At 43.1% G+C, this 25,003-nt stretch overlaps 1 protein-coding gene and 1 long non-coding RNA gene across 5 annotated transcripts in view; one reads left to right on the top strand and one right to left on the bottom strand.

Moving 5' to 3' along the window:
• Positions 1 to 1,130: 1,130 nt before the first annotated feature.
• LOC147008730 (uncharacterized) lies at positions 1,131 to 3,725 on the bottom strand. Of its 2 annotated transcripts, none has more exons than XR_015053189.1 (2): positions 3,589 to 3,725; positions 1,131 to 2,104 (listed from the first exon to the last, which is right to left on the bottom strand). It is a non-coding gene; the product is annotated as an uncharacterized LOC147008730 (long non-coding RNA). The 2 variants fall into 2 exon arrangements; XR_015053188.1 differs by lacking the exon at positions 3,589 to 3,725 and adding an exon at positions 2,480 to 2,809.
• LOC147008729 (sodium- and chloride-dependent taurine transporter-like) overlaps positions 2,914 to 25,003 on the top strand; it is a 67,723-nt gene continuing 45,633 nt past the window's right edge. Inside the window, exons 1-7 of one of the 3 annotated variants that reach the window (XM_085863705.1) lie at positions 2,914 to 3,044; positions 4,470 to 4,604; positions 5,341 to 5,596; positions 5,967 to 6,099; positions 17,876 to 18,010; positions 18,114 to 18,217; positions 20,569 to 20,693. In XM_085863705.1, coding sequence (XP_085719831.1) covers positions 4,529 to 4,604; positions 5,341 to 5,596; positions 5,967 to 6,099; positions 17,876 to 18,010; positions 18,114 to 18,217; positions 20,569 to 20,693 — 829 coding nt within the window. In that variant the 5' untranslated portion in view covers positions 2,914 to 3,044; positions 4,470 to 4,528. Of the gene's footprint in view, positions 3,045 to 3,644; positions 3,909 to 4,469; positions 4,605 to 5,262; positions 5,597 to 5,966; positions 6,100 to 17,875; positions 18,011 to 18,113; positions 18,218 to 20,568; positions 20,694 to 25,003 lie in introns of those variants that run through there. The other 2 variants (XM_085863704.1, XM_085863706.1) reach the window with 2 other exon arrangements.

The raw sequence follows: 25,003 nt of genomic DNA, 5'->3' as shown, positions 1-25,003 counted from the left end.
TATAGACCGCTTGATTGCAAGTTTGCATGTAATGTAACTACCTCTTGTAATCGATCAGCACGTGCAACTCGTGCACCCTTCAATCTTTAAATGTGACACGAGGCATTCTGAGCAAATTTGAAAGCCTTTCTGAGACATCAGCTTGTAGATGATTCTAAAAACCACAATGATTACATTTTTAACAAGCCATTACAATGCCATGTCCATCATAAAATGAGAAAAATCAAATTGTTGGACACCTTCAAGCGGGGTCTTCCATTAGCCATGTTACACAGCACTTTAACATGAGGAGAGGAACTGCTTATGACCTCAGAAGACGCTATCAAGGCACTGGATCAACAAGAGATGCCAAGACGTGGACGTCCCAGGATAACGACTCCCGCTAAGGACCGATACATTTGCACGACCCATCAATGAAATCGGTGAAAGGAAGCGGAAAATTTTGGATGTGTAAGTGTCATGATGTGGGATGGTATTGCTGAAACCTTTCACACCAACTTGAGCCATATCCATGGCAATCTGACGGCAGGTTGATACATCAAGGAGATCTTACAGCCACACATGTTGCTTACCCTTCAATGACATCGGCCAGGTATCCTTTTTTATGCACAATAATGATTCTGCTCACAGGGCCATCCAAACAAGGAACGTTCTTCTCAATGCCAACGTTAATGTCATGACACCTTGGCTTGCCATTTCACCAGATTTAAATCCAATTGAACATCTCTGGGATATCATGGATCATCATGTTTGAACCTTGCCAAGATGGCCACAGACCGTCGACGAGCTGGAACAGGAGCCGATTCGAATCCCCAGACGGTCGCTGACGACGTTGCAATGCAGCGATTGCTGCTGGAGGTGGACATACCCAGTATTGAAGGTGTTACTTCCACATTGGATCTCTATGTGAAAATATTCACCACAACGCAGAATTACATGATTTGTATGACAATGAAATGGAAATGTAATTTTTCAGTATTCATCTGTCAGAGGTTTGCACCTAATCTCTGTCCCATGATGTCACAAATAAATGGCATAAACAACAATTACTTGTTTGTTTGTTTTTATAGTGGAGAGTGTATTAGCTTCACATTAAAAAACTCTCAAATTTTACAATGAAAATTCGTTATATTGTATCACCGACATTTATTTCCATTTTTGATATGTTGTTCAACAGTGGGTTGTTAAGAGTTCCAACATAAACAGCATTTGATTTGGGATTAGTTCCACGTCCAAGGACAGACAGATCAGGGTGACCCCAAAAAGTGGGTCCTGGGGAAAATTTAATAACTTTAATATCATCCATTCAAAGTTAACAAAATTAACAGATCCTATTACGCACTCATAGGGAAGATATCATTGAAGATTTCAGTTGTCTACAAAGAAATTTGACAATTTTAGACTGAAATTACTGACGACGTCGATGTTTGATGATATACTCCAAAATGGGCACCATTTCGCTCAATGCAGAGGGCCCCACATCGAGCAGAGTTATTGATGACTTGTGTGCACTGTTATCGGAATCCTCCTCGAGCTTTCTTTGCTGATGCTTTCTTGACAGCGGTACCGAAGAGATTTCTTGGGAATGTGGGCGACTGAGTCAGTGACGGCAGCGATATTCTCGGGTGACCTTCCTCCTGATTTTGGTCGGCCAGCGTGACCTTCTCCGTTTGGTGAATTCATCTTCAAAACTGTGCCATGATGTCTAAATTTCTTCACAAACCTTTGAATTTGAGACTTTCTGTGCGCTTTCCTTGTTGCAAAATGTGCGCAGAACAGTTGCCTCGTCTGTAAGAACGAATTTGTCCGCAGATCGTTTCCTACAGACAATGACAGTTCTCCAGGTGTCCACGACGTGGTGTGTGAATGTCACAGATTCAAGAGACTTTGCAGATACACTCTCCCTTAAACTCAGTTCGGACATCCTGAAAAATGAAAGGTTGAACGAAAACCGTGGAGGTTATTAAACGTCTCCCGGGGCCCCACTTCTCTGGAGTCACCATGGAAAGGCTGATGGTTTATCATGAACTCCCAAACAAGCAAGATTTAATTATCTTTGCGAAAACAAGTTGGAAGGCCAAAATTCCTCTTGGCTCTTCAGGTCCTGGAGAATCGGATTCGCAGACGGAGATAATATTCATGGGATGATATAACATGAAAAAAAAAAAAACAACAATCAGAGCAATGTTTCACCATAAAGTCTCATTTCTGTTTTATAAATCAACCATCAGTTATGACGTTTCAAATTGAAGGTGAGGGGGAGGAGGAGGTGGTGCTGCATGTGGGGTGGAGGAGCATGAGGATGGAGGGGATTAGGTGGAAGAAGAGAAGAGGAGGGGAAGTTGAGGATGAAAGGAGATGAGGTGGAGCAAAAAGGAAGAAGGGGTAGGATGAAGGAGGGAGGGGGAGGGACAAGGTGGGTGTGGGTTTCCTCCTGCTCTATAAACACATTCTTCCCACAGCACTCAGTCGCACAAACCTCAATGCGGTTGATGTAACCGATACTCCACATGTTTCACCAACGGTGGCTCCATAAGGTTCTCGCAGGCCCGTTCTCAGGTTGATACGTCATCTTCAAAATTTAAGTGTTTATTATTTATTTTAAAATCAGGGTTTATGACGTACATGCGTGCGGGCGTGCTTTCAGGTGTGACGTGTGAGGTTCTCGCTCTCACGGCTATTTTGGTGAATTTCCACTGAGTCATGGTATTTTTTTATTTTTTTTTTGTCGTCGTTGATAATGACGGACACTAGTTATCCAAACAAGGCCTTCGTGGCGAGCCAAGCGACACGTGGCCGGCCCCCGAGTCTCGGTCGGCCTTATCACCACACTCACACTCACACTCACATTCACATTCGGTACTGCGAACCTGAGGCGACATATTCAATTTGTCCCGATATCGAAGCTTCGCCGTTCAGACAAAAGGAGAGGCGGTGCTACCGGCTGTTCTTATAAATGCGGCGCGTCGTTCCCCACGTGTTGGGGATGGAAAAATACTGAGCGGTTATCTCCCTCTCGTCGTACCCAGGCAGCTTGTCGTGAGGTGTGTGTGTGTGTGTGTGTGTGTGTGTGTGTGTGTGTGTGTGTGTGTGTGTGTGTGTGTGTGTGTGTGTGTGTGTGTGTGTGTGTGTGTGTGTGTGTGTGTGTGTGTGTGTGTGTGTGTTATATATATAAAATACACACACATATATATATATATATATATATATATATATATATATATATATATATATATATATATATATATATATAATTAAGCACGTGCACACTCGCACGAGGGACGGGCTGCGCGAAGCTAACGGGATATGCGGCAACGATGGGCTCGAATTTGGTGAAGATCGTTTAAAAATCCTGTTGGGTAAATTGGGGAAAAGAAAACGGATCGATATTTAAAGCGGACATTATTTGGCTTTTCTGTTGTAATTGATACGAATTGTTAGGAATTGTTATCGTGGGTATAGGGGGTATAGACCATCTCGAGTAGGGTCGGTGTTCGCACGAGGGAGGAGGAGGAGGAGAGGAAGGAGGAGGAGAGGGAGGAGGAGAGGAAGGAGGAGGAGAGGGAGGAGGAGGTGGAAGGGGGGGACCTTTCGGTGGAGGCAGCGACGGAACGCGCTCTCGTTCCCTTGGCTCGTAGATCTGGCGTCGCGGACGAGGCAACACGGCAGCATCATGGCACAGTTACACGGAGAGGAGCAGCGCAAGGATTCCGAGACGTGTGCACGAGATTACGAGTTCGAGTCGCTGCCGCCGGTCGTTGAAGCTCCCGGGGAGATCGTGGTGCGCACGGTGACCCAACGCGACCAATGGAGCAGTCGTTTGGATTTCGTCCTGTCCGTGGCTGGAGGCTTCATCGGATTGGGCAACGTGTGGAGGTTTCCGTACCTGTGCTACAAGCATGGCGGGGGTTGGTATATTCGATGCTTTTTCGCCCTTTGGTCTCCTTTGTCCGAGTCCATGATTCCTCTTCCCCCAAGCGTTCGACTTCCCGAGCCTCGCTGGTTTCGTGATTTTGATTTGTTTGTTGTTTTGTTTGTTTGAGATTATTTGCTCTTCAATGTGACGGCGCGTGGTTTTGGGGCCCGAATTGGCCGCGTGGGAGACAAAAGAGCCTTTTGTTTGGGGCTCGTCTGGACCGTGCACGTGCCCTCCCCATCGCTTGCGTGCCCTCCCCATCGCTTGCGTGCCCTCCCCATCGCTTGCATCACCTCCCCACCCTCATCTACACCCCCACACCCCCATCACTCACAGACTCTCCATACCTCCCCCCCCCACACCCCACCCCTCCCCCCTCCCACATGCACAATTACAGTTGATATCACTATACATAGGCTGTTGAATCTGTGCCATGTTCTCTGGTGACCTTGTGTCTCGGGGACAAACCCAAATGTCACCTTGCGTGCTTGGTCTCTATTCATTCACCTTGGTAACATCTTTACTAGCTTTGCTTTGCTTTGTTCTTGTTTAGGAGCCTTTCTCATCCCATACGGAATATTCTTGCTGGGGGGTGGCATTCCACTCTTCTTCATGGAGGTGGCACTCGGACAATTCACCGCACAAGGCGGCATTTCTTGCTGGCATACTGTATGTCCCCTGCTTACTGGTCAGTCACCCTTGTTTGGCAGCGAGTGTGGGTTTTCATATTTATACATCTATTGATATATTTAACCGCCCTGTCCACAGCCACAGTTATTCGTAGGTAATCTCGCACGACTAATATTAACGGAATGATGGTAGTTTGTGGGGAGGTTAAGAAAAGGATGCGTCGTAATCGAACAAATAGGAAAGCCATAAATAAGAAACGTGTGTCAAATGTTTTAAGAAATCCCTGTGGTTTGTGGGATTTTATTTAAAAAAAAAAAACAAAACGAGATAAAATGTCAAAAAGCCATGACACACTGTGGAATTTTCCTCCGGAATGACCGGTGGAACAAAGGACTCGTTACTCTCGAGCAATTGTGGGAAGGTCATCAAGAATGGAAGGTTGCAAGTACGAGTTTAACAATGCGTTTGCGAGAAGTAGTGGTGGCATTTCCTGGTTGATTGGATGGAGAGAGGTTGCATGGGTTGTGCTTTGTTTTGACCTTTACAATGGATGCCATTTTTGGTAATAAGGAAGTAGTTTTTTTTATTAATTTATAAGTGCAATGGGTGTCATGAATTGAGTAAATAAATAGAGATCCATCAGTTTTATTTGTTTTTGTTTTTTTTGTTTTGTGATTTCTTAAAAAAGAATATCCTGCACTTGCCTTATTACCAAGTGAGGTGAGCGCAGGCTTTGCCCCAGTTGCCACATCGTGGCTCTGGTGTGGCGTTGATGACCATCCCTCCATCTACAGGCATCGGGTACAGCTCTGTTATCATCGTATCCATGATGAGTATCAACTACATCGTGATTCTGGCCTGGACGTTGTTCTACTTGGCTCACTCCTTCACCAGCAACTTGCCCTGGGCTAGCTGTAACAACACGTGGAACACACCCAATTGTTTGGAGGACACGATGAGGAGAAACCTTACGACTGTGGCTGGCAACATGTCTGCTATCACCAACACTTCGCTCGACAACTATGTCTCGCCCGTTACTGAGTTCTGGGAGTAAGAGCGTTCGTTACATTTCACAGCATATATATATATATATAATATTCCGTTTTGGATTTGTTTGATCCATATTTGGAATGAGTTTAAAAATCAATAAGATGAGCTTAATAACTTTGTTATGGTAAGGTTGGGCCTGTGAATGGATCAAGGTAAATGATATTGTGGAGTATTAACTCCTTGTCCTATTTGGTGCACGCATAATGAAGAAAACCGATTGTTCAAAATAACGTGTTACGAGCTATAGGATGGTAGTTCTAATGTAGCTGTCCAGTTCACTTGGAGTTATTACCATCGGTCTTGTCGAGGAGGATACTGTGTAAGTGTATATGCCATTGTTTTGTGCAAGTCTCACAAACCTCTTTTACAGACGGAAGGTTTTGGATCTCAGCAAAGGAATGGATGAGGTTGGAGATCTTCAGTGGGACCTTGTGCTCTGTATGCTTGCAATGTGGGTCATTGTATTCTTCTCCATCTGGAGAGGAGTGAAGGTCACGGGCAAGGTGAAGTAGGACAGCAGTTTTATTTCTATGTTTCACATATATTTGGGCCTTTGATTTTTTTGAAGTGAGAGTTTCTTGGCATTTTCTTTGTTGGAGTAGCTAACGAGATGATACAGATACTCCAGATTGACTCCAGGCCCCGCATGGCTTAATTACTTCCGCCACCGAAGGTGCAAGGTTATGTTTTTACCTGTTTGTCTGTAAGCAGGATGTCTCAAAAAGTTGTAGATGGATTCGTATGAAATTTGGTGGACAGGTCTGGTGTGCGTGACGAGGACGGACTGATTAGGTTTTGGTGAAGATCCGGAAACTAATTTTTTTTAAGTGATGCTTCTCCATTGTATTGAGAGGTGGGGCCAGAAACTATGTATAGCACGATATCTGTTGTTGGGAAGGTGACGAACATGCCGATTAGATTCTGGTTAAGGTCTGGATGCAGATCCGGTCTATCGGTGAGTTACAAAACTTGAACTGATCAGCTTGGTGGAGGTATGTGCTCTACCGAGTGCCATTCTAGTTTTTAATGTAAACCTCTGCTGATGTCTTGTACAATCTCCAATGTGCCTTAGGCACTATAAAACGATCTCTCATTGTTGGCTGTCACCATGGTTGGTCTTTTTAAATTGGCTTGTCATAAAATAATTGGCTTGTAACATGAGTTCAGACTGTCACTTATCTTGTTGCCCACCCCCATCCCTCCTCCCTCCTCCCTCCCCCCCCCCCCCGTTTCAAATAATTGTAATCGTTCATGTACACCGACACACCATGATGTGAATGATGTTTTGCGTGGGTTTTTATCCCCCGCCACGTGGCGGAAGGGGGATATTGTTGTCACCCAGGTCGTCCGGCTGTCCGTCCGTCCGGGCGTCAACATTTATAGCTGTGAGTGCGATAACTCATCAACTGTTCGCCAGATCAATTTCAAATTTGAGTCGCACATGTACCACCTGAAAAGGAAGAACCCTATTGATTTTGGGCGTGGCCGGATCCAAGATGGCCGACTGGGGCGGTCATCTTGAAAAAAAATGTGTTTTTTGTAATGGAAAAACGCTTATCTGATTTCAATTATTTTTGGTTACTACGTTCCTCACCCCTGGGGAACTTTTTTGAGATGATGACCAAATGGTGTCTTGTTTCCAATTCACCTCCCTCATTATCTGGACTATGTATGACCTTTTTCATTCAATGGCGGGGGATTCCCCATCTCTGATGGTATATTTGGGAATTGAAATATTGTACCCAGACATTCGAGTAAAACTTGTGGTTCCCAATGTTTCACACACTGTTAACTCTCATATGAAAATTATAGTTTAAAAAAACAAAACAAAGGGAGAGGGTTGTTCATTGGTTGAAAATAAAAAATGGACTGGTCAAATGCTTTTATTACTTGATTAGGCTGCTTGGTAACTCTAACACTTCATGGGATTACCATAATAACACAGTTAAAGGTTTATTTATTTATTTATTTATTTATTATTTGTTGTTGAGGGTTGGCTAATCTGTCTGGCCAGTGCTCTACTCATCTTTCATTACTTGAGTACCCCAGTTATCCTTGTTGTAAGAACTATAACAGCACATTACCCCAGGTTTCTGCAGGGCACATTATGGCGTGCCATCAACCCCCTTCTGGTGAAACTCCCAGAATCACTGCTCACCTCCATTCATTCATTTCTCGTCATTTATTTATTTATTTATTCTTGATATGGTCTTTTATGCTTTTGTTCTCTATCCATTCCTTTTTTTTTATTTTTATTTATTTTTTTATTTTTCTTTGATCCATGTCCAACACTATATAACCCTTCTGTTCTGGAAGCTTACTTTCATTCCCTGGCTTTGTCTATAATCTACTCTGCCATGTGCTTATCACTAAATCTGCTCTCGTTTGATTATTGAAATCCTGACTGACAGTTCACGTATAATCCTTTTGACCCATTTTTTTCCCCCATTTGTGGAGCCAGCTTCCAGCTTCGGTATCTTGTTGCTTTCTTCGCATCATTACCTTTTTATTTTTCCATGAGCTTTGACTTATTGTTCCCACTCTGGGGTGGACTGGTCCATAAAAATGAGAATTTAGTTATCTTGCTGGTATTGGCTGCAGTACACGAGTCCAAGAGATGTAGGGGCCTGTGCAACTGTTGAGCCAGAAGAGCCTTTTAAAATTGACACAGTACTGTGCAAAACTTTGTCTTATTTTCATTTTTTTTGGTGCTATTCCACATTAAACTTTTGTGAGAAGTTAGAAGTGGGTAAATGATTAATTCAAATATCTGAGTCATTTTAGTATCAGTTGAAACTTTGCATGCGTTGGAATAAAACTCGAAGGGAGTGCTTGAATGAAAACTGGGTGTTTGCATAAATTTGAAGACAATTTAGCGTTGCATAAATAAAAAAAAAACTATCTTTATCTCTCTATAATCTATAATATATAATACTAGCGATACCCGTGCACATGCATGGGATAGCAGTACAACATAGCTGGTAGCAGATGACAGACCGTACACGGGGAATGACAAAAATACGCATTGTGCAAAATGCAAGTGGTACTATGGAACGCCAAGACTTCCCAAACATTGTCGGCATGTCCGCTAAGTGCCACAGCAATTTCATAGGGATTGCGTGACTGCGAGCCGAGTTTTTAGTGTGCAAGCTTGGTATTATAATAGAGATATTGTTACGGTTATGGAAATTCATAGATCACTATTCAGGTTCCCCGAATTTCAGTTATGTCTAAGTGTGTGTCCAGGTTAGATTTCCCCACCGATTCTATAACGGGAATTATTCGTGTGCCGGGCTGTGAACCTTTTGAGGTAGTGTTATTCTTTTCTGTCTTATTTTAGACAATCATCTCACCACCTTCTCCACAACCGCCAACATCTCCTCACCACCTTCTCCTCACCACCTTCTCCATAACCGCCAACATCTCCTCACCACCTTCTCCACAACCGCCAACATGTCCTCACCACCTTCTCCACAACCGCCAACATGTCCTCACCACCTTCTCCACAACAGACTAACTTCTCCTCACCATCATCTCCACAAACAACAACATCTCAACAAACAAACGAACTTCTCCTCACCAGCATCTCCACGGCGCCGCCATCTTTTCACCAACAACAACATCCCCAACAAACAACATCTCCACAAACAAACATGATGGCATCCTCAACAGCAGCCAAGTGATTTCAAACATGGCCGCATTGTGAAAGTGATCTCAACAACAGCCGCATGTGACGGCAGAATCAGATTAGAACGGAGAACGAGGTGGAGCCAGCCGTGGGTGAAGGTTCAAAGGTGAAAGGAGGGAGGGCACTGATTTTGGGCGATGAAGCCCAGAGCGACCCCTCCACTTGGGGCTATAAAAAGGTGCATTTGAACGCCGAGAGGTTGTTGGTCGTTGGAGGCAGTAGAGTTGGAGTTGGAAGAAGTCGCCAGCAACCTACATAACGGTCCGAGCGATCGGGCCCTGAGTCAGTCGAGCGACGCTGAGGAGTGAGCGGGCTCTTAAAGAGCATCAACTCTAAAAGAGCAAGGCCCGTTCGCTCCTCTGAAGCGTCATCGGCCAGGCCCGATCAACCAGGCCGCGCTGCGAGTTCCTGGACCAACCAAGCCGCCGTCACAACAGCTGCCGCGTTGACGACGAGACGGATACGGAGGGTCGCCAACCAAAGGACCCATCGAGTCACCACGAAGGTGGCGAGGTAACCTGCCCAGCCTCTAGGAGCTCCTTCAGTCATCCCAGTTCCGTGGAACATTAAAGGATTACGAGCCCTGTTCTTTCTTCCTTTCATTTTGCATGAAAGTCTGTGGCGCCTTGTCCGTAAGTAGAATTGTTGTAAGTGCATGTACATAATAAATAGATATCGGCTGTAGGTTTTTACTCGTATCTTGTCCCCTATCCCCATTCATTGCATTGCTTACGTTTGCAAATAAATGTTCCCCATTTTTAAATCTCACCTGCTCGTTGCATCCCTTCCTCCATTAACTGCGTTCGGAATAATTAGCTGGCTGATTATAAGCCGATAAAACGTACATCTGGTCCGACGGGGCTTGGCGATATGAAACCGCTCGGCAATCGCAAACGGAACGAGCTGCTTAAAGCGGCTCGTTTTCGTGCAGGCTCCGTTGATGTGTAAACTCCCGGCATTTCTGTCTGCACGAATGATTAGTTACATCGATAATTCGGCGATTGACCCTGTAGCGCGTGGACAGAAGAGTTGGCTGGTTTATGGTGTGGTTAACAACACCCATAGCTGGGTTTCGGCGTTGATCCGAAAGCTGCGACTGGATTGCTCGTTCGGTGGGCGGCACGGCCGCAATTGAGCAAAAGGCGGTCGCCTGCATGCCGGATGGGCGGAAATCCACAACAATATCCATTATTTATATATATATATATATATATATATATATATATATATATATATATATATATATATATATATATATATATATATATATATATATATATATATATATATATGTTTTTTGTTACGGCTGTGGAAATTCGCATTACACCATAAAGGGCCCGCAGGTGAGATATCTCGATAGGGACATGTGTAGTTAGCCCAAACCCGTTGTATAGAGGGAATATGTGTGATTCATCCGGGCTGCGACGCTCTGAGTTAGCCATTTTTTCTTTCTCTATTATTATTTTTGACCATTAAGCCGCCAACAGCCATGACCTTTACCTTCACAACTCCATCCCGCAAACACCACTTCATCGTCATTCCCAAACGGCACCATAACCATCAAACCCCCACCGAAAACCCTCCACCACTTTTGCCTCTCTCCTTCACGGCCATTCCCGCACCACCTGTGAACACTGAACGTCGGGCTGTCTTGGCCCATTCGGCGATTGGTGCCGAACGCACCGAGCCGCGAGCGCGAATGGCGGCCTTTCCGAGGGGAAAATTCGGATCAGAAACGCTTCACGCCACTTCTCCTCCGTCCAATTGGCGAGCGCGGGGCGGCTTGGCCCCGCCTCCAAGCGTGTGTATGTGAAGTCCATATATGCAAATTTTAGGATCAGGAGAGGTTCACGCCCATTTTTGCCCGACCAATGGCTGACCGGGGGGGGGCGGTGTGGCCCCGCCTCCAATCGCGTTCTGATCCTAAAATTTGTATATTGGCTGCTCCTGCCGCCTATAAAAAGGCGAGCGCAAGGCGAATTGGAAGAGTTGGGTTTTGGAGTTGCTTGGAGAGTGTCGTTGAGAGGTTGCTCTTGGGGACAAGGAGCGTTGCGTTGGCGGAGTTGAGTGCGCGCGGTGGAACTGCAAGCAAGGGAGCTCGGGTCCGAGGCAAGAAGGACTGCGGCCGGCGACAAGGTTGCGGTGTGGGGGATCGCTCGTCTCGTCGTGGGACCCAAGCCAGCCAGCCACTCCCGTCCCCCAGGGCATCAACAATTCCCCCTTTCCCCCGCGCTGAGATAGTGCAAAAGGGGGCCCCGTTCTCACCCCACCCCAAACGTGGTGCCAAGGGGCATAGCGGCGCGGCCATTTTGCGGCTTGCCTGCCAACGCGTCACGAGGACGCGGGTAAGACCTCCCCGGTCTCGGGGACCTGGCCGCTCCTCCAGGTCACGCGCACATTTGGCCTACGGGCCTGTCTGCCTCCTTGTCTGTGAGGGTGGCTTCTTTCCTTTGCTTCTGTGTAAATGTGTGTTGGCGCCGTCTGTGAAGTAGAACTGTATGTGTTGCCCTGTGTACGCGTTAGTCGGTTGTATTTCATTTGCTTTATGTGCATTTTGATTCTTTATGGCTGTATGTACGTGCTTTCCATGTGTCGCGTCATAAAATGCTTGCTTGTTGAACTGTACCCGTTTCGCTTTGTCTTTTCTCTATTGACTCTCCATCCTGCTTCACGTAAGGGGTTCGTAGTGGTTGCAACATCCCGGTAATTAATCGGAACCGTCGAGGCCGACGACAACACCGCTTGGTTATCATTGTAGCACGGAACGGACCGCTTAAGTGGTTCGTGTCCGGAGTCTGCCTGTGGCGTGGTATGATCGCCCGGTCGACCATTCGCGCAGGTACTTAGGTAGATCGAATTTGGTGAGCAACCCTATCCTGCGCGGGTGGGCAATTGGCACGATCGTGGTGAGGTTAAACCCCCACCCCTGACTAGCTCCCGGCGTTGTTCCGAGAGGATCACGACAGAATTGTCTGTCCGGTGGGCGACGTGCCGCGATTCGAGTTGCATGGCCGTCCGCATGCCGGCGGGCATGAATTCGCAAATATATATATATATATATATATATGTATATATATATATATATATATATATATATATATATGTATATATATATATATATATATATATATATACACATAATATTTTAGGGTAGTGGGCTTGTGATGCTCGGGTCCTGAGTTAAAATCCTGCTTGGTCATTGAATTTATACCAGGTGGGGTTGACTCAGCCTGTCATCCTTCCAAGGTCAGTGAAATTGCTATAGGGGCATCGCATCAGCGGCATAGTCATTCCCCAACAAAATGATAGTGACCCGGCAGCCAAGCTGCCATATGCAAGAAGAAAAAGACCGACGCTCTGTTCAGAGTATGGCCTAATGGATGGATATATATATATATATATATATATATATATATATATATATATATATATATATATATATATATATATATATATATATATATATATATATATATATATATATATATATATATATATATATATATATGTAGCTTGGTTCATGTCTGCATGTCACAAGATGTCGAACGAACTCTTTTAACGTCATTTGCATGCTGTCTACACATACGTCCATAAATTACAAAGTATTGGAATGTACTTCTTTGACCTTTGAAGACCCACAAAACTCCTAAGACCCTTTTAGACTCAGACCTCGTTTGAAGATCCCTTTTTAATACGACACAAATCCCAAGAATGTCTAGAATGTAAACCCATTTCTAAAAAGAAACTAGAGGGGGAGCACTCGGTGGAGTGCAAAACCTCCGCCGCCAATATGGCTGGGTCACTCAAGTCAACCTGATATCCTATTCATTCAATTTGACTTCAACAGTGCTCACAGAGTTATAATTTGCAACTTTCCCATTTACTTTTAACTTTTACATACTCGATTCATTCGTCATAACTAGATTCCTTGAGACAGAAATTGATTTTACGTGGGTATATCCACCTGAAGTTCCAAAATCAGCCGCAATTATAATTTTGGCATGTTTTTTTGTTGGAAATCACTTATAACATGTTGAAATGCAAAAAAAAAAAAAAAAAAAAATCGAAATTTTGTTGAAAAAAAAGTTGCAAAAATTTTTTTCTAACAATTTTGGGGGGGGGGGGTTGGAAATCACTTAAAACATGTAGAAATGCAAAAAAATTTTTTTTTCAGCTCAGTTATTTCGATAAGTGAATATGGATAGATAGCTCCCTTTTCCCTTGTCTAATGGGTAATTAAATGTTCCTGCGCTGTGGAGTTATTTTGATAGTCAGGTTTTCCTTTTTTTTTTTAATTTTTTTTTTTTTTACACCACCAACGAAAACCCTTTGCTCCCGGCATTCTCCATGCATTCAGTAGGGGAAAGGTCATGCCCCACCCTTCGATTCGCTTGGGCACTCCAAGAAATGGGATGCGACATCCCCCACTGACGGTGAACGAGCCAGGCTGGAAGCGAGCCGCGCCAGAGAGGGATAAAAAGTGAACGGAGAGACGGGGGGCGGGGGTGGGGGCTCTTTTTTTCCTTCTTCTTGGTTGGTGGCTGGAGTTGATGGTTGTTTGGCTCTGTCTACTCTGGTGGGTAGCGATGGATCGGCGCCTCGTCTTCACCAGCGCATATTCTGGAGCGCGAGAGGATCCACCGGAGCTCAGGAGGCTGATCGCAGCTCGCCGGTGTCTGGATTCAGCTCACCCTCACTGGTGCCTGGTTCGAATAGCTCGAAGACCACACGAGGTGGACAGGTCCGAGGCAGGTTCTGGTCTTCGGTTCGCCTCTCCATCCGAGCTGGAGGCCTTAATAAAGACCACTTTGGGTCCGATTCTTTTGGGTGTGTGTTTGTGTGTTTGTGGCACCAGTCTTGTTAAGTGCCTTGCTGTACATACGTGCTTATCAATATTCGGATAACTCTGCACTTACGTACTCCCCTCATTTCCCTATTGTTAATAAATATCCCCATTTGTGAAATGTATCAGCCCGTTCGTGTCCTTTCCTCCATTGGCTTGGCTTGCTGCGTGTTGGAAAATTAGCAAGGCCGTTGTGCCACCGTAAGGGGACCGACAGATCTCGGTAACCATCCGCTCGGGTCACACTGTTCGAGTACGGGTGCCGTCAAGGGTGTGGAGACTCGGTAAATCGCCACGTGGACATCTTTGTATTTTGAAAATTGGCAAATATCCCTGTACCACGTGGTAGAAATATTGACGCTTCACGGTCCGATAAGAGACCCGTACTTTTAAGAGTTTTCCGAAAAGGTACGATCTAAATTCCGGGTGATCGGCGGAGCCGACTCTACTCCTCCCCCTGGCGGTTGTGCTCGCATCTGACGCCCGGCCTGCGACAATATTTCTATGATTGTTCTCGTGAAACTACAAATGCTGAATCCGTGAATGTCATTCTATGATGGATTTTTCTCTATATTTTCATTCCAATCACTAATTAATACTATGCAATGTTAGAAGCACTTGTGAAGTAAACAGAGAAATGACATTCTGGCGTTGCGTATGGATTGAAACTCAAAATCATTGTATTGAAGAATTTATGAAAACTCCCATCCTCCTTGGGACACTGGCTAAAACCACAAAACATTCCCTGGAAGGTTTGACGGGGTTTGCCCCAAAACTGAGGGAGTAGTTCTGGGACAGACACACACACACTCCTACTTTATAATATAGATACATATCGATGTGACCACACACATCTTGTAAATAACATCTTATACACATACATTGCCTTGAGAAAGTCTCCACACCCTTTCAAAATTTTCACCTTTTGTTGTCTTGTAGCCTGGAATTAAATTGTATTAAATCGGACTTTTCCCACCTTTTATTTACAAATCGGAACCCACAACTTCCAAGTGAAAAACAAATTCTACAAATTTCAGATAATCAATTAAAATACAAAACTTGAATATCTTGGTTGGATAAGTGTCCACCCACTTATAAGAGCAATTGTATATTAGCTCAGGTGTAACTAATCACCTTCAAAATCACAGACAATGTTAATTGCCTCTACCTGTGTTAAATTTTAGGGATTGTGATTATTTAAGAATAAAATCAGATTTTCCTGTACGTTTCCTCTGCTGGGTAATACATTTCACAGTGAAGACTCAATCATGAGAATCAAGGAGCTTTCAGAAGATCTCCGGGATAAAGTTGTGGAAAGGCACAGATCAGGGGGTGGATATAAAAATATTTCAAAGGCCTTGGATATCCCTTGGAGCACAGTCAAGACAATCATTAAGAAGTGGAAGGTTTATGGTCCCACTAAGACCCTGCCCAGATCAGGCTGTCCCTCTAGACTGGATGAGCAAGCAAGGAGACTGATCAGAGAGGTCACTAAGAGGTCAATGGCAACTTTGAATGAAATACATGCCTTCGTGGCAAAGACTGGTCACTGTGTGCCTCTGACCACAATATCCCAAGCACTCCACAAATCTGGCCTATATGATAGGGTGTCAAGAAGGAAGCCATTACTCAAAAAAGTCCACCTTCAGTTCCATTTGAGGGATGCAAAGAAAATAAACACTCTGGAGATTCTGAAGCCATGTGGTAAAAAGTTTTGTGGTCTGATGAAACCAAGATGGAACTTTTTGGCCCAAATGCAAAACGTTACGTTTGGTACTAACCCAACACAGCACATCATCCAAAGAACACCATCCCTACTGTGAAGCATGATAATGCTGCCACTATGTTATGGGGATGTTTCTCATGAGCAATGACGAGGGCACTTGTCAGGCTCGAAGGGAAAATGGATGGAGCAAAATACAGAAAAATCCCCGAGGAAAACCTGCTGCCCTCTGCAAGAAAGCTGAAATTGGGACGGAAGTTCACCTTTCAGCATGACAACGACCCAAAGCAAATGGCTAAAGCTACACTGGAGTGGCTAAAGAACAAAAATATAAATGTCCTTGAGTCTCCCAGCCAGAGCCCTGACATAAATCCAATCAAAAAATAAATAAATCTGTGGCATGATTTAAAGATTGCTGTCCATCTACCTTCCCCATGCAACTTGACTGAGTTTGAACAGGTTTTTTTTCTTCCAGAAGAATGGGCAATGTTGCCCAATCAAGGTGTGCAAAGATGGTATAGCCCTATCTCAACAGACTCACAGATGTAATTGCTTTCAAAGGTGCTTCCACCAAGCATCAACTCTGAAACTTATCCATTAACTTAGCGGAGAATTATCCAACCAAGATATTCTAGTTTTGTATTTTTAATTAATTTTCTGAAATTTGTAGAATTTGTTTTTCACTTAAGTTGTGGGTTATGATGTGGAAAAAGTCTGATTTAATGCAATTTAATTCCCAGCTATACGGCAGTAAAGGTGAAAATTTTGAGAGGGGGTGTTTACTCTCTATAGGCACTGGAGATATATTTTTGTGACGTATTACACATATTGTACATGACACACACACACACACACACACACACACACACACACACACACACACACACACACACACACACACACACACACACACACACACACACACACACACACACACACACACACACACACACACACACACACACACACACACACACACACACACTCTCTCGGGAAAAGCAAATTGGCCAGCTGTCACAAATGATGAAAGCAATTTACCAACCGATGACAATCAGTCACAGAAAATTACTGAATTGACACTGACACCTAAGTTTTTGCGGCCACACCGAGCAACCGAAATGTGTGCTCAAAAGGATAACGACTGCACCTTCTCCAGTGAAGAAAGAAATACCTGTCATGATAGGACAGAGTTCTCCACCAAAGCTAAAAAGGTGTCACCTGTTCTACAACAAAGAACTACTAAGTTCCAGATGAGTGGAGCTGGAGCTCAGAGGAGAAAAATCATCCTCCACTGCAAAGTGTATTCTGCACATAAAGCATGGGGAACTAACTGCAAAGAAGAAAGATTCATGAACCGATTGACAATTTGGTTCATGAATAATGATCCTTTTCTGAAACAGGAGGTGGAGATTGAATACCGGGAGAACTTCCGCTCACCTCCGGGAACCCGTAAATGGAGATGACCAACAGAGTTAGTGTCTTGTGTTGGGACAACCATTATTCAAAGAATGGTGTAAGGATTGTTTCGCATGATCATATCTTGGGACCATTCCTACCTTGTTTACATATTTGTTTTGGAGGAATATCCCTCCATCCTTTTTTGCATTAAAAAAATGTTTTTATTACTTCTTAAATTTGTGTTGTACTTTGTGGTGCAATAATTTTGGTTGTCATTTTTATTACTTTTATATGGATAACCCCAACTGTTTTAATGTTGTATATGTTGGCATTCACACTTGCCTGTTCTTGAGCTTGACAAACATTTAGTACTTATGGTTACTGTTTCTTCACAAAATTAGACAATAATGTCATTGTCTTTGGACAGATGTTGGAATATTTTTGTAAAACTCTGTCATGCCTTTACACACTGTAATAATCTTGTAATTCAGTTTAGTGCCTCAAATACCTTTTGCAAATTAAAAGGGTTGTAGATTTCAAGGTCCAGTCGGTTCATGAACTTTATTTTTGTCAATCGATGTGCGTATCACTCGCTTGAACCCAAACCACCCCTTTCTTGACTTTCAGATCGTCTACTTCACGGCAACTTTTCCTCTCCTTATGCTTGTCGTGCTCTTCGTTCGTGGTGTGACTCTGCCCGGAGCATCCGAAGGCATCAAGTACTACCTGTACCCGAAGCTCGAATACCTTGCTTATCCTCAAGTATTAATGTGCACCGATCATCACTTTCATTCGATAGCTGCTGCAAATTGCAGGGAAAATGGGTTTCTTTCAGCAAGGGATTAGTGTTTGCTTCTGCTGCCAGGTGTGGATCGATGCAGGGACACAGATCTTCTATTCTTATACTGTTTGCATTGGTGTTATGACATCGTTGGGCAGCTACAACAAGTACGACTACAACTGCTACAGGTGTGAGGTCGTTCGCAATGATGGCTCGCCAGCAGCAACCAGCGATTGATTGAGCGTGGGAAGGGGTTGGTTGGGGGGAGGTGTGAGTGGCAGGGGGAAACCCTGACCATCGAAGATGCCATGATTTTTTTTTTCTTTCTTTCTCTTGTTGCTCGTCTTAGCAATCTTGTAGCCAATTTTGCTATTGATAATCATGTTTTGCCCCTTTTCCCTGCATGGTTTAGACAATGTCATCCTGCTTAGTGGTAACCCTCGTTAGCTAACCTGAACCCTCGTTTGCAATTACCGTGTACCATAAATTTGTGGAAGAATTTGCTTTCTTTTGCAAATGCAGAAGTCTTGTATTTTGAGAAAGTAATGGCTGTGCCTGCAGCTTGGTTCCCCAAAGGTGTCTTAGGCATGCACTCAAGATTGGTCTCCACCCTGTCTCGCCCATGGACATAAATACATGTGGAAACCATCAGTGTGGCTGCCAAACATTTTGCAGTATGTTTGACATCTGAATGCGGTTTAGGTCCAAGTTGAACATTAACCCGAGTAGGGGAGAGCTGGGCACTTTGAACCACAGGCCTCACTTCCCTTTGTATAACTCCCTTCACATAGATTTTTTGAGTGTATGATCACCAAGTGGCAAGTCGATAAACTACTATAGTCATTAGCACTTACCTTTTGGTTTTGCAAGATTACATCGATTTTTTTTTTTTGTAAAAATTTTTATTTAAATTGCCGAAGTAAATTTCATAGAGCAAGTTCTTCTTTATGAAGTACTATAGATGCAGCAGAAAACTTGGGTTTGTCAATTTAAACTGACAGTAATAAGAAGTCAGGCTAATTATACAGGAATCAGTTCTTGATAATCTCTGGACATAGAACGTGAACATGCATTTTTTGTATAATGGTGTTGCATGGGGCACCTTGACCTGCAAAAGTGGGGCAGGTTGAAACAATGGTTGAAGGTGCCCCACCATCATGATATTCGGAAATATACAATGTAGAATTTTGCTCAGTCGACAAAAATGACTGGACGTTTTACTAAACCAACTATTGAAGACAATTCCAAGATTGTGAGAGGTGGCATTGTCATGTGTCTTCCGACACCCCTGACTTCAGGTGGTACGAAGAGGGTGCCATCCATGGTGCAATTCAGTGTAGATCTTTGGGAGTAATAACTGTCAATAAGCATACAATCTATCTTAGGACTTGCATATTAAAGAAGATTTGGATGGCAACGTCACATCTGACGATGTTTGCACCTCTTGCTTGGCCATCTTGATGCACCATGACAGAGTGATAGACCGTGACAGGGGACAGTAATCAGTTTGGAGTCGATGCTACACTGTTTAAAGTTCATTAAAACTTTGTAATTACCTTAAATTATTCTCTTTTTGCCTGATTTGTGATCCAAGGTCATAGTTCAATGTACCCTGCTCACGGGGCACGTTGAACCACCTCGGATTTTTATATTTTATTTTTTTAACATCAAAATTTGCCATGATGGAAAAATTCTGACTAATATTGCTTCCAGCAGAACTTAGCTTGAAGACCAAACACATTTTTGGCCCACAAAGGAAGTTTGACTTGGCATTTCAGTTGTAGAGCCAAATGTTGAAAAACCTGTTCAAGGTGCTCCGTTTTCCCCGACAACAGCTCTTTGCAAAAGGTATCACGAACAGATAATGCTAGATTTAAGGATATTGATTTGGTTTGGTTATTTTGGCATGGATGCCGTGTAAATACGGCCTCTGGCCATGATGCTGCTGGAGAGAGCAATTATGAACAATTGCAGAATTGTTAATCTTATCAGCACTTGCAGACTTTAATTGTTAGCATCCAAATATTGAAGACTTTATTCAGCCTTTGGTTCAAATGCAACATTAACCTATTAATTCTGCTTTGTTTTCTCCCAGAATTATTCAAAGTGAAGGTCTCTGAGAGTTTATTTTATTTTTATAATTATTACTATTATTATTATTTTTAATCACCTTGATTGTGCTGTCTGCTATCCTAAAGTATTGACTTTCACAAATGCAGTTTAAAAGCACATAGATTTTTATTTTTTGTGAAAATTTGTTTATTACTTTGTAATGGTGTTTTTTTTTTTTAATGGCTGCATGCAAAATTAATTTGTAATGTTTGCGGATCCTTTGCGTGACGTTTTACTTTCATTTCGTAAAGCATCGATTCGGTGGCCTCGTCATTTGATTCAATATTTTTAAAATACTTAACTTTTTGATTGATTGACACAGTGAGGGTTGAGCAAGGTAACTAATGTTTAAGGTCAAGGGATCAGGGGAGTGGGGGACAAAGTAACTTCCCCGAACCCAACCCCAACCCATTTTCTTTTTAACCAGGTCTTGTGTGCTCCTATCGTGCATGAACAGTGGGACAAGTTTTTTTGCTGGTTTTGCCATTTTTGCCATCCTTGGCTTCATGGCTCAAGAGCAAGGAGTGGGCATTGCTGATGTCGCAGAATCTGGTATGTGCAAACCTTTTTCACACTTGCCATTCTGACAACAGTTTGCATTGCCACCCAGCTGCCTGAGTTTTTGTCAAAATGGATGTCTCCCTCTCTCGATGCTTGTACTCTGTTGTTATAAGCTGTTGGGGGTGTGCATGTGCTGTTTGGAACGACTATGAAAACCATGGTTTGATTCTGTTTCAACTTTGACAGTGATAAAGTGATGGGGTAAGTGTTTGCACGTGTTTGTGCGTGTGAGAGTTTGCACGTGTTCTTTCTCCAACACCCATGAAAAATTTGTTCAGATACATCCGTCGCTACATAACCAATACGTGCCACTTGATAGATTTCCAGGCATTTTATAGTCATTTTACAGTTGGTTAAACATTTTGATTGTCTCAACCAGATGCGCACAAGCTAACCCTGCTGTTGCTGCTTTGATAAGGAAAAGTCTGGTGGTTTGTTAAACACGAGTTATCACCTGCATCACTGGAGCTGCTAAGCAGGTTGTGATTTTGCCATTACATCAATTTGGTTTGAAGCTCCTTGATTTAAAACAAATACAACAACAACAACAACAAAAGGTCTGTCCAATTACATTTTGGGTTGCATGGTAAGTAAGGTGAGTTGGGATGTTCCCTTTGTGTGCTCGCTGCCACTTTGATCATCACAAAACAAATGCGTATTTCTGGATAGATGTGGATTTGCGACTATCTTTTGTTTAGAATTGAGATAAATTGGCGCAGTTTTGTTGAAATTGTTTTCCGCTCTTTCTTTTGACACCATTAGAAAATAATACAATTTCATTCATCCCAAAAGAGTTCAGTAAAAATGCACCATTCCCTCCATCCCTGCTCGTACACAAGCTGACTGCCTTAAATCTGACTGACTTTTCAGAAAGGACCATGGTACTCTCCCTAATCCTCTTTTCATGTATCTATTCACTCAATGCTTCCTTGCCTCTTGACTCTTCCACCAGATGGTGTCCATGCTCTAATACACAAACAATGTTCATCTGCCTTGTCTACCTACTCCTGTTTTTTTGTTTTTTTTCTCCCCAGGGCCTACTTGTTGACATGGAAAATTTCCATTGTTACCCCAAATCATAAGAAAGGTGCCAAAAGTGACCCTTTTAATTATCGACCAGTCAAGCTTCCCCCCCCTCCCATAACCAGTGATAGAATTGATAATTGCAGCAGACCTCCAGACTTGTCTTTTCGATTATCTCGGTGATCTCTGGCCATTAGTTTGGCCTCCACTTAAAGTTTAGGTCAAACTACCTTGGATATGCTGCTTCTGCTATGTCTGTAATATCTGGCTGCCCTCTCTGAACATATCCTATGCAGCTGGTTCTCTGGCACCCTGCCCTGATTGCCAACGTGTTAGCTAATAGCCATGCTCGGAAAGAACCCTGGATACTATCAGATGTCATGTGCATTTTAAGCCGCGTGGTCCTTTTGACATATTTGTATCCCCTGGGACTAATCTTGTTCTTGATGCACGTCAATGACCTCTTCATCTGGAAATCCATTTGATCACTTAACAGATGATACTGCTCTGTTCAGGATAGTTACTCAACCTTTTGACTTGGCAGGCTGCGATTGCATCCCTCTCTGCCAAGCTGGAAAAAATGAGCAACTGGTCATCTACCAAGATCACTTGTTTTGGTGCAAAAAGACTGAGCTGTTGTTATATTCTCACTGTCCTTCCATAATGACTGGAAGGCTAATCCCCCAACTTACTTCTGTGGTCGTCCTTTGGGAGAGGTAACATCTTTGCAGCTCCTGGGTCTCACTATCAGCTATAACCTGTCCTGGACAGATCATGTCTCCAATCTGGTCACCAACTCTATTCTGCACAGTTCCATCATTGTATGAGGGTGTTCAATGTCTACATCACGGGGGTCTTGGAATTTGTCTCTGACTATGGATTGGTGCTGCTGCTCATCTTGCTGACTTTATTCCCAAGAGAATCTTCAGGTCTTCATGTAATTGGAACATTATGTCAGGAAGTTGAGTCTTGGCATCTTCTCCTTGCTCACCATAGGCAAGTTTGTGGCCTTGCAGTTTCTTTTACTGGCTTTATTCTCGTCTTGCTCATCCTTCCCTCTTACTTATCTGTCCTTGCTCCTCCAGGTCACATGTGTTTGGCCAGAAATGCTTCTTGTAACCCTCTCCAGGTCTAAAGTGCATGGTCACCTCCATTCTTTAATACCTCTTTTCTCACCTTTGGAAATGCTTCTTGAATAAGTTGCTTTGAGCTCTTCCCTACTGGATTTTAATCTGTTGCACACTGCCTCCTTATGGTCTCTCCCATTTCCACTCGTCAGCTCACCCACTGAGACCCTGTTCCCACCCTTCTGCAATGCCTCTGCTTGTGCTTTGGTGAATCTGTTTGGTATTGTCACCATTTCCCCTTTTCCTTATTTTGACTGTTGACCCACTGTCTCCTGTTGTACTCTTTCATGAGCCTCGATACCTGTATTGACAAACACATTAGCAATGCTATAACATTGTGAAACTAGAGAGTTCGTGGAACACCTTGCACCAAGCAGTGTTCAAGTACATAATTTAATTGAAATAAAATCGACGTTAAAGGTCGTAGGAAAAAATAAATTAAAAATCCGGAATTTTACAGCTGCAGAAGCATCGTCTTGTACACCACCTTACTTAACATGTTGCATTGGTTCTTCGTTGTTTGTTGTTTGTCTCCTTCAAACCTGTTGTTTGTCTCCTTTATGACATCTTTACAAACAGTAAGGTTCTGTTTGGAATGATTTTTAATTCTGTTTAACTGCCCGACAGGTAGAGTTGAAAAAAAAAAAAGATCTCTTCTTTGTGCATGAACGATTGGGACAAATTTCGAGACAAAGTACTGGAAACTACAGGTTCATTTTCCGATTCATGTTCAAATTATAACATTCAATTGAAATTGAGTTGTTCATCATAAACTGACATTTATGGATGGACAGATGGGCAAACAGAAGTGAATGATTGCTTTGCGTGCGTGGGGTAAAAACTGATTACAACCGGCATAGTTTTGGATAACTGAGTTTCATAATCTCAGAAGACCTCGTATGCATTTATAATTGCAGTTGTAAACCCTTGCCATTTTTAAACCATCTCAGGAAAATACCCGACTGGAGTCGACCACGTCAGAATGTTGGCAACCGCAGAAACGGCCAATATTCTTGATTAACAACTTGATGATCTAATCTAATTTATTACGGGAATGAGTTAGTCTTCTAGTGTTTTGGCGAAGCTTGAGTGTGGTTGAACCTATAAAGTGCGTTGTTGTTGTTGTTGTTTCTTTTGTTTTTTTTTCAAAGGGTTAGTAAATTTCATGTGGTGATTGTCGGCTTGTAAAGGTAAATTACCACTTACCAATCAGGTCCTTTTGGTTGCAACTAAAACCCAAATATTTGGAGATGATGTACTCAAATTTTATTCTTGGAAAAAGGAGTCTTTTTACCTTCCCATTAAAAAGCGAGTTATAAAACGAATCGTAAGACCGTTTCAATTTTCTGTCTGCACCTGATGTGTTTATTCTAATTATCCAGAACAAATGGTCTTGTTGCATTGATGGCCCAAAGTTTAGTGACTCCTGGCCTGGACCTGCTGGAAGAATGTCCTTCATTTTAAAATCTTTGTACAACGAGAGGCAATCTCTGATCGATGTCTGAATTCTGCACGAAGCATCTTGCATTGTCATTTATGAATATTTTCTGCCAGTGAGGAGGAAGTCTATTCTACCATGGAAAAGATCCGTGGAACATTCTTTGCTAAGTCCAGCATTTTCTGGAGGAGAATTCCTGAAACCTTGGTTGATAAGTTGGATGAAAACGGATGCTTATACACGACAATCATGGACGTCTGAACGTTATTTCTGTATCATAAGTCTTGGACATGAAAATTGCTGCATGAAGTGAAGCATAGCATTGAAGCTGTTGGTGAACCTTTTTGTCTTTGCTGTGCAAGGATGCACCTTGTTGGGGGTAATTTGCCATGGTGTACTAGAACACTATTGCTTTCCCTTAGTGCGGAAGTTAACTAGAATTTAATTTTAAGATCGTTATCCTTATCCGACTGCTTTTTTTCGAGGTTGAACCTTTCAAGGCACTCCATACATTTGCTTCGAAGCTTGGTTCCTCAAGTTAAGTGATACATTTATTGAACTGGCAGAATTCTTTCACCACACTGGCAAGACAAAACTGTTGTCTTTGTTTTATCTTTTGGTATGGTTTAGCCGTGTACTGTCAGGACACTGGTTGGTTCAGGCTCAGATTCCAATCCACAGCCTGTAAGCTTTTGGGAAGTTATCTTCAACAT

This window comes from Eptatretus burgeri, chromosome 18, assembly GCF_056783735.1.
Source record: "Eptatretus burgeri isolate ZD-2024b chromosome 18, Ebu_testis_v1, whole genome shotgun sequence".
Lineage (NCBI taxonomy): Eukaryota > Metazoa > Chordata > Myxini > Myxiniformes > Myxinidae > Eptatretus > Eptatretus burgeri.
Note: the sequence above shows the minus strand (reverse complement) of the source record. Positions and strands in the feature narration are given on the sequence as shown.